This window comes from Aythya ferina, assembly GCF_964211825.1.
Source record: "Aythya ferina genome assembly, chromosome: 15".
In the NCBI taxonomy this organism is placed as follows: domain Eukaryota; kingdom Metazoa; phylum Chordata; class Aves; order Anseriformes; family Anatidae; genus Aythya; species Aythya ferina.
In genome coordinates, this window is record NC_140314.1 from 9,700,517 (window position 1) to 9,713,134 (window position 12,618).

The following is a 12,618-nucleotide window of genomic DNA, read 5'->3' on the forward strand; positions in this document are numbered from 1 at the left end:
AATATACAGATGCAAATTCACACCAGTTAATTTTGTCTAGAGTAACCACCTTGCAAAATATGCACATAAAGTAAGGTTTGTGATCTTGCACGAAACACAAAGTGGAGGATTCTGAATCTACTCATGTTGTTTAACCTCTTTGCCTCTTATTTCCCCTGAGTAAAACTAGTACCAATCAACTGTTAACCTAGCTACTGTTTCTAGGAAGTCCGCTGTGAATTAGAGCACCAAGATTTTCCTCTTTCTCCCCTTCCCAGGATGTATTAGATGCATTAAACCATAGATGTCTCATGGAAAGGAAAGCCATCTCAACCATGGATCTGTTTCTTCCTCACATGAAGCTTTAGATTGGAACTCAGTTCTGTGTGTTCAGGAGTTTGTAAACCTTTGTTTAAACAGGGTGATGCTTTGAGAAGTCTTGTATGAGGAGATATTCACAAGGAGACCTTGCAAGGAGATCTAATTATGATCTCACTGCTTTTAGGTTGTTGTTAGAAAAGATCTCTTAAAAAATATCACAACAGTGCCATACCTTTTCCCATTGCTGCAGTAGGTACTGTTAAGAACCAAAGAAACCAATAGTGAAAACCCTTTGCATACTGCCTCCTTCAGACATTTATACTGGCAGCACTTGCTCTGAACAAAGTTAAAAAAATATTGAAGTTACCATCTATATTGGAAAATAAAGAGTATACATCATCAAAAAGTAGTTATCTCTGTGATGCACAGAACAACTGGTGATGTGCAGGGCGACTATATGTAGTAATGTAGTGGGGAATTAAAATAATTATCACAATATTTTGCTTATTCTTTTTGTTTGTTTGTTTGTTTGTTTTTCTTATTCTTTTAAGTCTTATAAATTCAGCAGACCTACTTGTAGAAGGAACATGACATGCACTAACCATTCTAATGACTGTTTTTTTCAGAACTTTTCAATGAGTTAAATGAAAAAGTTACAAAATATTACAAATTTTTTTTGAAATACGTGGATCAGGCTCAAATAGCTCATATTCACTGTTTGGGAGAAAAGGGACATAAAAACAGACAGCAAGAACAAACAACTAAACTACCTTGACAATGTGGGCTTGCCAGAGACATCAAATATTTACCCCTCACAGTTACTAGGAGTCTGCAGGATTTTGTATCATGCTCATCAGCCTGAATGACCCATGGTTGCAGTTGCCATGCCCCAAGTGACACCTGGTGGCAGAAACATTGTCATCCTATCTCTTGAGCCTTGGACCAGCTGCTGCAGCAGGAGCTAATCATCATCTCTCAGCCCTGCATCAGTGACTAAGGGTACCAAGAAAAAAATGTCTTTCCTTTCCGGACAGCCATGATAATCCCACTCCTTGTAAATTCTGATCATAGTACTGATGAAGACTGGTTCATTCTCCAGCCAGGGCATGTGCATTGGCATTGACAGCAGCATTTTCCAAAATATCAAAACGAGTATTACTGATTGAACCCCTTTCATTTCATGCTTTAAAATATAAGCCCATTAGGGCAGTATTATTCTCCCGTGTAAGTCTATCAAATGAACAAATTGATTAGATTAATATGGTCTCATCTATAACATAGCAGTAGATTTTACTACCTGAAGTAAGGCATCATCACACTTATACACATTTTAGTAAGCAAACATCAATTAGTTTTTTGTACTCCAGCGCTAATCCTGCAAAGACTTGTATGCATTTAGCTGTAGTTACATGAGTGAAAAACCACGTGTTCCTGCATAACTTGAGCTTCACAAGTGCCACACATTTTTGAAGCTGTTGGCAATTCATAGATATGTTTCATTTTAAAGACAGAGATACAGATTCTCCAGTGACCAAGTGGGAAAGATGTTACAGGCCACTCTAAGTAGAAGATGAATTCCTGAGACCTGGGGGTCTGCCTGGAGAACCAGCACAGCTTAACTTGGAGGGGCTGGTGTTCCCAGACTGTCCTGTTTACTCCACTGCATGAATTATCTGAGTGGCTCCTCAGTCAGCTCTCAAACTCTTGAAGTTTATAGAAGTCTTTTAAAGCAAACCTACATCTTTCCATAGAGATATAGACTACCACAGGAAATACAATGAACTTTTGTTATTGCAGAGAATAGAGCTTTCAAAATGCGTCATTCCATTCCTCATTTATTTTATCTGCTTATCTTACAGCTATATTGAGAGTTGTTTCATCTGTCCTACAGCTGGGTAATATTGTCTTCAAGAAGGAGAGAAACACTGATCAAGCTTCTATGCCTGACAATACTGGTATGATTTGTCATTTTAAAAATTGAGTAAAAAATAATAATAAAAAAAAAAAAACCAGCAGCTGAGTAAGCACTCTATCTGTATCTTTAATTTAATTGTAATTGCCTATATGCTTCACAGGTCTTTAAAGATATATTATGCCTGCGATTCATTCAATTATCACTAACTTTTCTGGTAACCCTGAATCCATAAACTGACAAACAGTGAATTTCTTGCTTGTATCATGAATAATATTTTTACTCTTGTGTGTACAACAGAGGAGCTTTTAAGGAAGATAAATTGCTTTGTATACTTGTTGGACTGCTTGTATTCACACTTACTGACCCACTAAGAGAAAATTTAATCTAAAATATAGTATCACTCTTTTATTCTAGCTGCGCAAAAAGTGTGTCACCTGATGGGAATTAATGTGACAGATTTCACAAGATCTATTCTAACCCCAAGAATCAAAGTAGGACGAGATGTTGTTCAGAAAGCTCAGACCAAAGAGCAGGTATCTACTTGCAGTCTTCTCAGCAATCTTTAAGATATTTTTCCTTTCTTCTTTTCTTTCTTACATCTTGTCTAAAGGGAAATGTCTGCTTCTTGTCTCCCTATTCATTATTCTTACTTAAATTAGCTGTTAATTGCATTTCATCTTTTATTTACACTTTGTTCTTCTTTTTTTCAGGCTGACTTTGCCATAGAGGCTTTGGCCAAGGCAAAATTCGAACGTCTTTTCCGTTGGATTCTAACGCGTGTAAACAAAGCTCTTGATAAAACAAAAAGACAAGGTGCTTCTTTCTTGGGCATTCTTGATATTGCTGGATTTGAGATTTTTGAGGTATGTGCTGTGAGATACAAGTTGGTTCAACTCCTTATCATCACACTGTAGTTTGGAATGCAAGATGACAAAAAAAATAAATTCAGAGCCACAAAAACAATATGTTTCTTTCAAGCTGGCTAGCTGCCCATGGCCAAGACAATCCTCACAACTACTCCACCTGGAAAGGTGCAGGGCTGGCAGCATTATCCTGCTGGGTGACTGTGGGACTCTCTGTTTAGAACCAAAGTCTGGTCTTTGTGGTTTATTAAACAGGTTCAATGCTGAGATTGACCACTTGTGAACTTACTGTAAATTTTTGAGACCTTAAATTAGAAAAATACAGATTCCTTGGTTTTAATTTCAGTAATCTTTAAAAAGAAATAGAAGGTAGAAAATTTCATCTTGTCATGTAAGTTCCCTCTTGCAGGTGTCTCTCTAACACTAGGAATTCAATTATTTTGTCTTCCTCACAGATCAATTCCTTTGAGCAGCTGTGCATCAATTACACTAATGAAAAACTTCAGCAGCTTTTCAACCACACTATGTTTATATTGGAGCAAGAGGAATATCAGCGTGAGGGCATCGAATGGAATTTCATTGACTTTGGCCTTGACCTGCAACCTTGCATTGAGCTAATTGAAAGACCGGTAAGATTATATCTCTATAGATGGGACACTTTGTAGGTTTCTTTGGGGTATTATCTGTCAGTACAATATGACGGCCATTTAAGATATTTCAGATTCTTGATGTCTGGCAGGATTAGTTACAAAGTAAAAAGAAGGTGGTGTTCTTTCTTTGTCTGTAGCTATGATGATATTGATTTGGTGTTGCTCACTTTGCAGACCAATCCTCCAGGTGTCCTGGCTCTGCTGGATGAAGAGTGCTGGTTCCCCAAAGCTACTGACACATCCTTTGTGGAAAAACTCATTACAGAGCAAGGCAACCATCCCAAATTCCAGAAGCCCAAGCAACTCAAGGATAAAACAGAATTCTGTATAATGCACTATGCAGGAAAGGTACTGGAGAGATTGAGCTATTTTGAATTATAGAACTTTGATACAGTGATGCTCAAACAGTAAAAACAGTCCAGTTCCCCTGTTGATAAGGCAGAGCTTTAGTAATATAATGTATGCATTAAGAGCTTTAATTACAACACATGTGGAGTAGAATTTGCAAAACATTCATGTTTCTTCTAAGATCACATGGAAACAAAAATAACCAGTACTGGGGTTTTTGAAAATCGTAATACTTTGGATTCCTTTCTAGCAAGCAGATTTTTAAAGGCAGGGTAGGTCCCCTGCCATGGGTATGTCTGCAAAAAAAAGCCCTTTAGATCTAAGTACATGCAAGAATAAATATTCAACTCAGCTCTTAACTATAAGCGTGCTTTTCACATTTTATTGTTTTGTGTCAGTCATTTTATTATTTTGTGTTCTTGGCCACTCCAGATTTCTGTATCAAAAACAGATTTTTGACCTGGTGTTGTTTCCTGCAGGTTACCTACAATGCAACTGCCTGGCTAACAAAGAACATGGATCCACTAAATGACAACGTGACTTCTCTGCTAAACCAGTCTTCAGACAAATTTGTGGCAGACCTTTGGAAAGATGGTATGAATTGCAACTCTAAATCAGTAATGTGGTTTAAAGGGAGAAAATTCTACCAGAACTATTCTGACAGCTATCCCTTACAAGCAGGAAACGAGTTTGAAACTAAGAATAGAAGAGATTGAACTAAGAAGCAAGAATAGCCTTTTTTTAAAGAAATATTTATGGAAAACATCACTAGATAGATTTAAGCACAACTAAAATAATTTCCTTACCTGACTTAATACAGCTGACTTAATACAGGTTATTGCTGTTTATGCTGTTTATTATTAATGACTGTGAGCAGTCCTTACCTTTGACACTCCTTTCCCAAAAGTCCCGCAGCAGTTCTCTTCAGCAACGTATAATCTCAGATTCCACCAGAAAAATGTCTGTGTACATATGAAAAATTTCTTTTTTAAAAAATTTCTATGGATCTGTAAGACATATATACTACACTATACATACGTAACATCTGCAAATAAGCATGCATGCAAACTCCAGGAAGGTGGTTTGAAACCTTCAAGCTAGGCTCACTGATGTTTTTTTCTGGTTGGTAGGACACAAACCTACCAATGGGGATATTTTGCAGAACTGTCCTTTGTAGAGCAAACATAAAACAAAACATAAAATCTGTGTATTCCATTTTCCCATTCTATCACTAGTTTACAAAGCTCCTCATTTCAAGTTTGACAGAAGCGGACTATTTACCTAGAAGGATCTTCTAGTGCTTTTGTTAGGATGCTTCTGTTGCATCAAAAATAATTTGGTCCTCTTTTGCAAGTTGCACTTTAGCAATGGCAGTGACAGCTGTAATGCATGGTGAGGATAGTTTATATAAGCAATCCCGTTCACACTTCCTTTTATATTGCAGTGGACCGTATAGTTGGGCTGGACCAGATGGCCAAGATGACTGAAAGTTCACTGCCTAGTGCTTCAAAAACCAAGAAAGGCATGTTCCGTACTGTAGGCCAACTCTATAAGGAGCAGCTGACCAAACTGATGACCACCTTAAGGAATACCAATCCCAACTTTGTTCGCTGTATCATTCCAAATCATGAAAAAAGGGTAAATTTCAAATGCTCAGTTTTCAGAACCCTGGCACATTATGCATGCTGAGGTGCTCACTTTGTCAGCACATTACAGAAATTAATGATATCTTAAAACGTAGATGTTTGAAGTAACATCTTTGTATATTTCAACTGTGCTAAGAATACTTCTCATTCCCTTTTCAGGCTGGCAAACTTGATGCCCATTTAGTGCTGGAGCAGTTGCGCTGTAATGGTGTCTTGGAAGGTATTCGTATCTGCCGACAGGGATTCCCCAACAGGATCGTCTTCCAGGAGTTCCGTCAGCGGTAGGAATCCCTTGTTCAGTCCTAACTCAGTGTTTAAAAGTGCTGTAATACACGTTTGTCTATACAAAATAATCTGATGTTTTTCCACCTCCTTAACATCTGTGTCTTTTGGCAGATACGAAATTCTTGCTGCAAATGCTATTCCTAAAGGATTCATGGACGGAAAGCAGGCGTGCATACTGATGGTGAGGAAAGCATCTTTAATCCTATTGATAATCAGGTCTATACCTCTTATATAAAAGCTGCTGCAAATGAACAGAAATAAGTAATTTTAAGTACTCAGCACCGGAATTAACAAATATCTCTGTTTTCCTCCAGATCAAAGCACTGGAACTTGATCCCAACTTGTACAGAATTGGGCAGAGTAAGATCTTCTTCAGAACTGGTGTTCTGGCTCACCTGGAAGAAGAGAGAGACCTGAAGATCACAGATGTCATTATTGCCTTCCAGGCTCAGTGCCGAGGCTACCTGGCAAGAAAGTAAGAATACGTACTAACAGAAAGAATATCTTTGGCAGTGGGGTATCTACAGTAGCCTTTTGTTCTTTGTATAAAAAGCTGAAGATACCAAGATACTTCATTGTTACATATTAGTTGTATTGCATTAGAATTCAACTTGTGTCTAATACTGACCTAAAAGGACTCACTTCCTGCCCAGAAGCAGCTCACTAGTATAATTACTATGGGAGCAATTATATTGTGAGGCTTCTTAAGCCTTCTGTACAGCAAACCCTCTGAAGCAAAGACCCATTTTTTAAACACGTTTGTACTAACAGGACAAGGTACATCCTCACCCATACCTGGAGTCACACACGCTATTACAGTACAAATAGCAGCACCACTGGCATTTCTAAAACATTAAATAATTTCTTACACAGTGTGGGAATGAAACACTGGAGTCATCTAGCACGATCTCAGTTAATGTACATCACTAAACTATTAACAGCAATGCCCTTTTCCCTGCATACTCCCAAGGGTTTCAAATTGATGAGCAAACAAATTTAAACATAATAGGTTTCAATAATAATAATCAATGTCTGTTCTGAGTGCCCACGTACTCTGAATATATCCAGAATTATACAATTACTTTCTGTTTCATTCCTATCTACTGAGCACAAACAGTCAAAAAAAAGACTAAATAAAACACTGGTAGTCTAAACAGAGGTATTACCTTATCTCAAGAAAGCACAGGCACTGTTTAAGTGATAGAAGAATTATTGCAGAATCCTCAAATCAGCAGACCCTCATGTTACAGTTTCTACACTCAACGTTTGTATCTTACAGACACTGCTTTCTCAGACTGAACCAATTTGTTTTGTGTTTTTAATCACAGAGCCTTTGCCAAGAGACAGCAACAGCTGACTGCAATGAAAGTTATCCAAAGAAACTGTGCTGCTTATCTAAAGCTGAGGAACTGGCAATGGTGGAGACTGTTCACTAAAGTAAGTGACTACTCTCAGTGAATCTCTCCCTCAGCTTTCCAAAAGAAACAGACTGCACAAGACACCAACTCCAACTTGTGTCATGTCAGGCACCCTTCCTGCTCCAGTTCAACACAGCTGACTGCAAGAGCTTCATTAGCTTTGCAAAATTTTGGATTAAGAGATACACTGGATTCATATAATGCCATTAACATTAAAGTTAGTTTTAGCTTGGGATGAAAACAAACTAATTAAGCAGAGATTCATATAAGATTTTTCATGTGTTCTTTTTTAATTGCCAAAAAGGAAATATTTTCACATTGGTGGTTAATGAGAAGAGAGCCTAAAACAGAATCTCATGAACATGCAGTTATGCATCTAGTGATAGAGTAGCTTAGGAACTCCCTAATTGGGATATTAAACATCTTTTTGCTAGGCAGTCAAGCAAATTAAGTCTATTTTCCTACTAAAGAGGCTTTTTTTGTGTGTTGTTTTGTTTTGCTTTTCCAAAAATTGCCTTCAGTTTGGATTCAGAAAATTGTTGCTACCTGCATTGATAGCAAGTCACTAACACACACATGCGTGTGCATGTGTGCCTTTCTGTGCAGCAGTTGTGGTCCATGGGCATTCTCAACACATGAAACCAGGCTTGGAATCCTTCAAGAAGCAATACTGTTCAAGGTAGAGGTGCTCACAAGGCTTCAAGAATTAACACAAAGCCAGTTAATAACACTGCAGGGGTTTGCTGCTTTAAAGATGTTTACGCTGAGTTTGGTTAGACAGTATTTCTGTCTCAAGTAGTTTCACTACTTGAGGAACAACAGATAGTGCTGCCTTCAGTACCCATCAGCCTGGCACCATTAAGTGCTGCATTTAGTAACATAAGCACTGGTAGGAAACATTCTTTAAAATACCTTTTTATTTCCAGGTGAAACCACTGCTACAAGTCACCCGCCAAGAGGAAGAAATGCAGGCCAAGGATGAAGAACTGCAAAGAACTAAGGAAAGACAGCAGAAAGCAGAGGCTGAATTGAAGGAGCTAGAACAGAAACACACCCAGGTGATTTACAGCTCTGAATCTCTCTGAAATGCTAGCTACTCTCACCATTTCTAGAAGCTGTTGTAGTAAAGGTCTCTTCTTCCTTTGGAGTTACAATTGTATTCATAGCAGTCAATGGTCCAGAACAAAAGCTCAGTGCAAACTCCCAGTTCCTTCAGTGGAGGCCTAGTGCCTGCACAAAAAGTGTGTGGTGCAGCTGCCTACCTGTATACTAGGCCTATCTAGTATAAAGACACCGGGGGGGCAATTTGCAATCTAAAATTTACCTGCCTATCCATTTTATCTGTGTAGCTTTGTGAAGAGAAGAACCTCCTTCAGGAACAGCTTCAGGCAGAAACTGAACTCTATGCTGAAGCTGAAGAGATGAGAGTCCGTTTAGCTGCTAAGAAACAAGAGCTGGAAGAGATTCTGCATGAGATGGAGGCCAGAATTGAGGAAGAGGAGGAGCGCAGCCAACAGTTGCAAGCAGAAAAGAAAAAGATGCAGCAACAAATGCTGGTAAGAAGGTGTAAGCAACAACTAGAGACAATAACATGCATCTCAGAGAAAAAAAAGGACATAGGATCTGAGGTTTGCTGATCAAAGAGCTTGCTATACAGCCCTCAACAGTATGTGCCTACTCTACTGAAGTAAGAACAATCAATATTTGTTCTTTCCTCCAGAATTCTTTATACATCTTCTTTCCATACCCCAATTTTAAATTTTCTCTAAAGAATTAACAAATCTTTTCTTTCAAATCACCAAGCGTTACAGATTATCTATTTCTTAGTAAAACTGAAGTCTAGAACATACCCACATAGACTGACAAGCATTAGGCATTTCCTGTTATCTAAGTGGTATTTTATTTCCAGAATTCATTATTTCTTTTTCCCTACAAAGGACCTGGAAGAACAGCTTGAAGAAGAAGAAGCTGCAAGACAGAAACTGCAGCTTGAAAAAGTAACAGCAGATGGCAAGATAAAGAAAATGGAAGATGATATTCTCATAATGGAAGATCAGAATAACAAGCTAACAAAGGTAAGTGTTGTGGGTCCATTTTTTACTTTGTGCAAGATAAGAGAAAATCTCTTCAGCTAGAAGAACAATAGGAATGCTTTAGGAAAACTACAGAGTTTCATGGGTGTACATATGTACCAGATGATCAGTTCAGCCTGTAGTCAGCAAATTTCTGATGAATTTCCTGTGCTTATTTAAATAATTCAAAATTATGTAAAAATACCAGTTTTGAGGTCCGTTGTGGTGACAGTATCTTCAAGCAAAATCACCACAGAAGCCAAGCACAATCAGTGGAACAGATTTTCTTGGCCTCAAGAGGAGTAAATAAGTCTCTTGGTTTTCAACCAATTTAAACCAATCTTCATGATTAGAATGAGAAGTAAACATGTATTCCAGTATATGGAGAGGGGATGCTCCTCTCAACTAGGCCCTATACTTACCAGCCACTAGAGTGAGTATAAGATTCTAATAACAGCAGATTAGAGAGGATGGAAACTTTAGGTACCACTTTTTAGCCCCTCTATAATAGAGGAATAGTAATATATCACTACAATCTCAGGAAAAACAGCATTGAAAGACAGTATCTTGGACATTTTTCATTTGGTGTGGAGATGCTTCATAATCACCAATGGAAGACACTTCTGTTAACAAAATTATTTTATTCTTCTTAAGGAAAGAAAACTTCTTGAAGAAAGAATAAGCGATCTAACAACAAATCTTGCAGAAGAGGAAGAAAAAGCCAAAAATCTTACAAAGCTAAAAAACAAACATGAATCTATGATTTCAGAACTGGAAGGTAACATGAACAATGTTTTATGTCAGATTTTTGTCATAGTTCATGTCAAACAAACAAACAGAATCTGAAGCAAACTAAAAATTCTGCATGGTGTTTTCCAACTTTCGTATGCTGAAGCCATTTGTATGGCCTCACTGATGGCCAAAATAGTTTTGTCTGAATTTAAGATTAGGTTAAGAATTCCTTGTACTAACCAGTCCCATGAACAAAATCCTTACTTTTTCAGTGCGGCTGAAGAAAGAGGAGAAGAGCAGACAAGAACTGGAGAAAACAAAGAGGAAGTTGGAAGGGGAGTCAAGTGATCTACATGAGCAAATTGCAGAGCTTCAGGCACAAATTGCTGAGCTGAAGGCACAACTAGCCAAGAAAGAGGAAGAGCTGCAGGCTGCTCTAGCCAGGTATTCACTCTTGAATCTGCACACAGGTTGAAAATGCCAGGCTGTAACATGTCCCTTCCCTCCCTAGACACCCAGATGCTGCAGCTCTGAATCTCATCTCAGAACATTCTGTCAGCATGCTTTCCCAACTTCCAAATTCCTTTGCAACTAAAAAAAAATAAATGACAGTATGCTCATAAACAACCTAACATTATGTCCAGATAGCAATGAAAACTCCTCTTCCCAAAGACCTTGGCAGTGCTGCCAAGTAAAGAATGAAAAGTAACAACATAGTTTATAGGCAAAAGGCAAAAATGTAAGTCTAACTTCAATCCATTCTAGTCTGTGGATTTTCTGTATAAATTTAAGAGGGAGAACACTCAACCAAAACTGAATCAGTTGATTCAGCATCTCCAGTTATCATGTCCTGATAAAACAGAGCTGTCAGATCCCCTTTACATCAGTTCCCTCTCTTTCTCTGGTACTTTCTTGCACAGTTTTCAGGTAGGTTCATATAAATATAAAGCAGGGCTTTCAAAACTTACTGGCATGACTTACTGCTCACAATTACATTGTTAAATACCACTCTAGAACTCTAGAACACCAGAACACCAAATAAAAGTATAAATATATGGTATCACATGTTATCTTAAATACAAGTAGATATAACTTCATATAGACAAACCATGCTTCCTTCTGAAGTGATAATGGTAAAACTAAATATTTCCAGTTTGTTAAAATTACACCCTGGTGATAAACTTTTAATCTCTGTATACCAATTTCCTGAAAGTGAAATCATATTTTTAATACAGAAAATGAAATGTGTTCTTTTCAGGCTTGAGGATGAAACTAGTCAGAAGAACAATGCCCTCAAGAAGATCCGTGAATTGGAATCTCTCATCTCTGATCTCCAGGAAGACTTGGAGTCTGAGAAAGCTGCAAGAAACAAAGCAGAAAAACAGAAGAGAGACCTAGGTGAAGAGCTGGAGGCTCTTAAAACAGAGCTTGAAGATACTTTGGATACTACAGCCACCCAGCAAGAACTCAGGTAGGGAGACTTCGCACGTGGACCAAATAAAAGCTGTCACCAAGCTCAGTACAACACTGTCTGGTGTTTCATATGGCCCTGTGGTGGGTTAACCCAGATGACATAATTGTAAATGGCACATTTGGAAGAGAGCAGTCAGTGGAAAGATTAGTCTCTCACAGTGATGGTCTCCAAGATCTAGACAATCTAATTCAGATTATCTAAATTATTTTTTTCTGGAGCTAGGTATCTCATTTTCTGTCTTAGGCACCTAAATAATTCAGTCTTGTACTTAATTACATAAAAATCTAAACCTTTTATTTTTCCCCTGATGTTTCATGCTTCAGGGACCACAGTTCTTTGGACCATAATTCTTTTAACTGATCTCAATGCAACTTCCTCTGATCCTGTCTGTTATATCCTGTGATAGTCACCTCATGGCATTTCTGTAAATTCATTTTTGCATTATCTCTCAACATGAACTATAACTAGACTGACTTTCAGTTTGCTTTCATTCTGCCTTGCCATAACTTAGTACTGCAACTCCTATGGCTTTCATTGTGTTGGAGCCTTCCAACTCCTAAAGATCCAAAAACCATACACTAGAATTGAATGTGAGTTTTGGTAGCTGCAGCACCTTCTACACCTGTGCAGGACGTTCAGTCATTTTCCCAGCGACTGAAACACTCTTATCTACTGTTGCTTCATTTACATGTGTTACCTTGCAGAGCAAAGCGTGAACAGGAAGTCACAGTGCTGAAGAGAGCTCTGGAGGAGGAGACTCGAACTCATGAAGCCCAAGTCCAGGAGATGAGGCAAAAACACACTCAAGCTGTAGAAGAGCTAACAGAGCAGCTGGAACAATTTAAAAGGGTAAGCAGAAGTTCATCTTATTGAAAACTATCCACTAAATACGACTTCATTTTATAAAAATTCTTT

At 38.1% G+C, this 12,618-nt stretch overlaps 1 protein-coding gene across 4 annotated transcripts in view; it reads left to right on the top strand.

Moving 5' to 3' along the window:
* The window catches only part of MYH11 (myosin heavy chain 11), a 60,033-nt gene that overhangs the window by 34,367 nt on the left and 13,048 nt on the right, over positions 1-12,618 (top strand). For all 4 annotated transcript variants that reach the window (XM_084536747.1, XM_084536745.1, XM_084536746.1 and 1 more), the window contains 18 exons: positions 2,160-2,255; positions 2,630-2,748; positions 2,926-3,078; positions 3,534-3,707; positions 3,903-4,076; positions 4,556-4,670; positions 5,521-5,714; positions 5,882-6,003; positions 6,119-6,188; positions 6,322-6,482; positions 7,336-7,444; positions 8,352-8,483; positions 8,775-8,981; positions 9,363-9,500; positions 10,152-10,275; positions 10,502-10,673; positions 11,488-11,700; positions 12,408-12,552. In XM_084536747.1, coding sequence (XP_084392873.1) covers positions 2,160-2,255; positions 2,630-2,748; positions 2,926-3,078; positions 3,534-3,707; positions 3,903-4,076; positions 4,556-4,670; positions 5,521-5,714; positions 5,882-6,003; positions 6,119-6,188; positions 6,322-6,482; positions 7,336-7,444; positions 8,352-8,483; positions 8,775-8,981; positions 9,363-9,500; positions 10,152-10,275; positions 10,502-10,673; positions 11,488-11,700; positions 12,408-12,552 — 2,618 coding nt within the window. The remainder of the gene's footprint in view (positions 1-2,159; positions 2,256-2,629; positions 2,749-2,925; positions 3,079-3,533; positions 3,708-3,902; positions 4,077-4,555; positions 4,671-5,520; positions 5,715-5,881; positions 6,004-6,118; positions 6,189-6,321; positions 6,483-7,335; positions 7,445-8,351; positions 8,484-8,774; positions 8,982-9,362; positions 9,501-10,151; positions 10,276-10,501; positions 10,674-11,487; positions 11,701-12,407; positions 12,553-12,618) is intronic.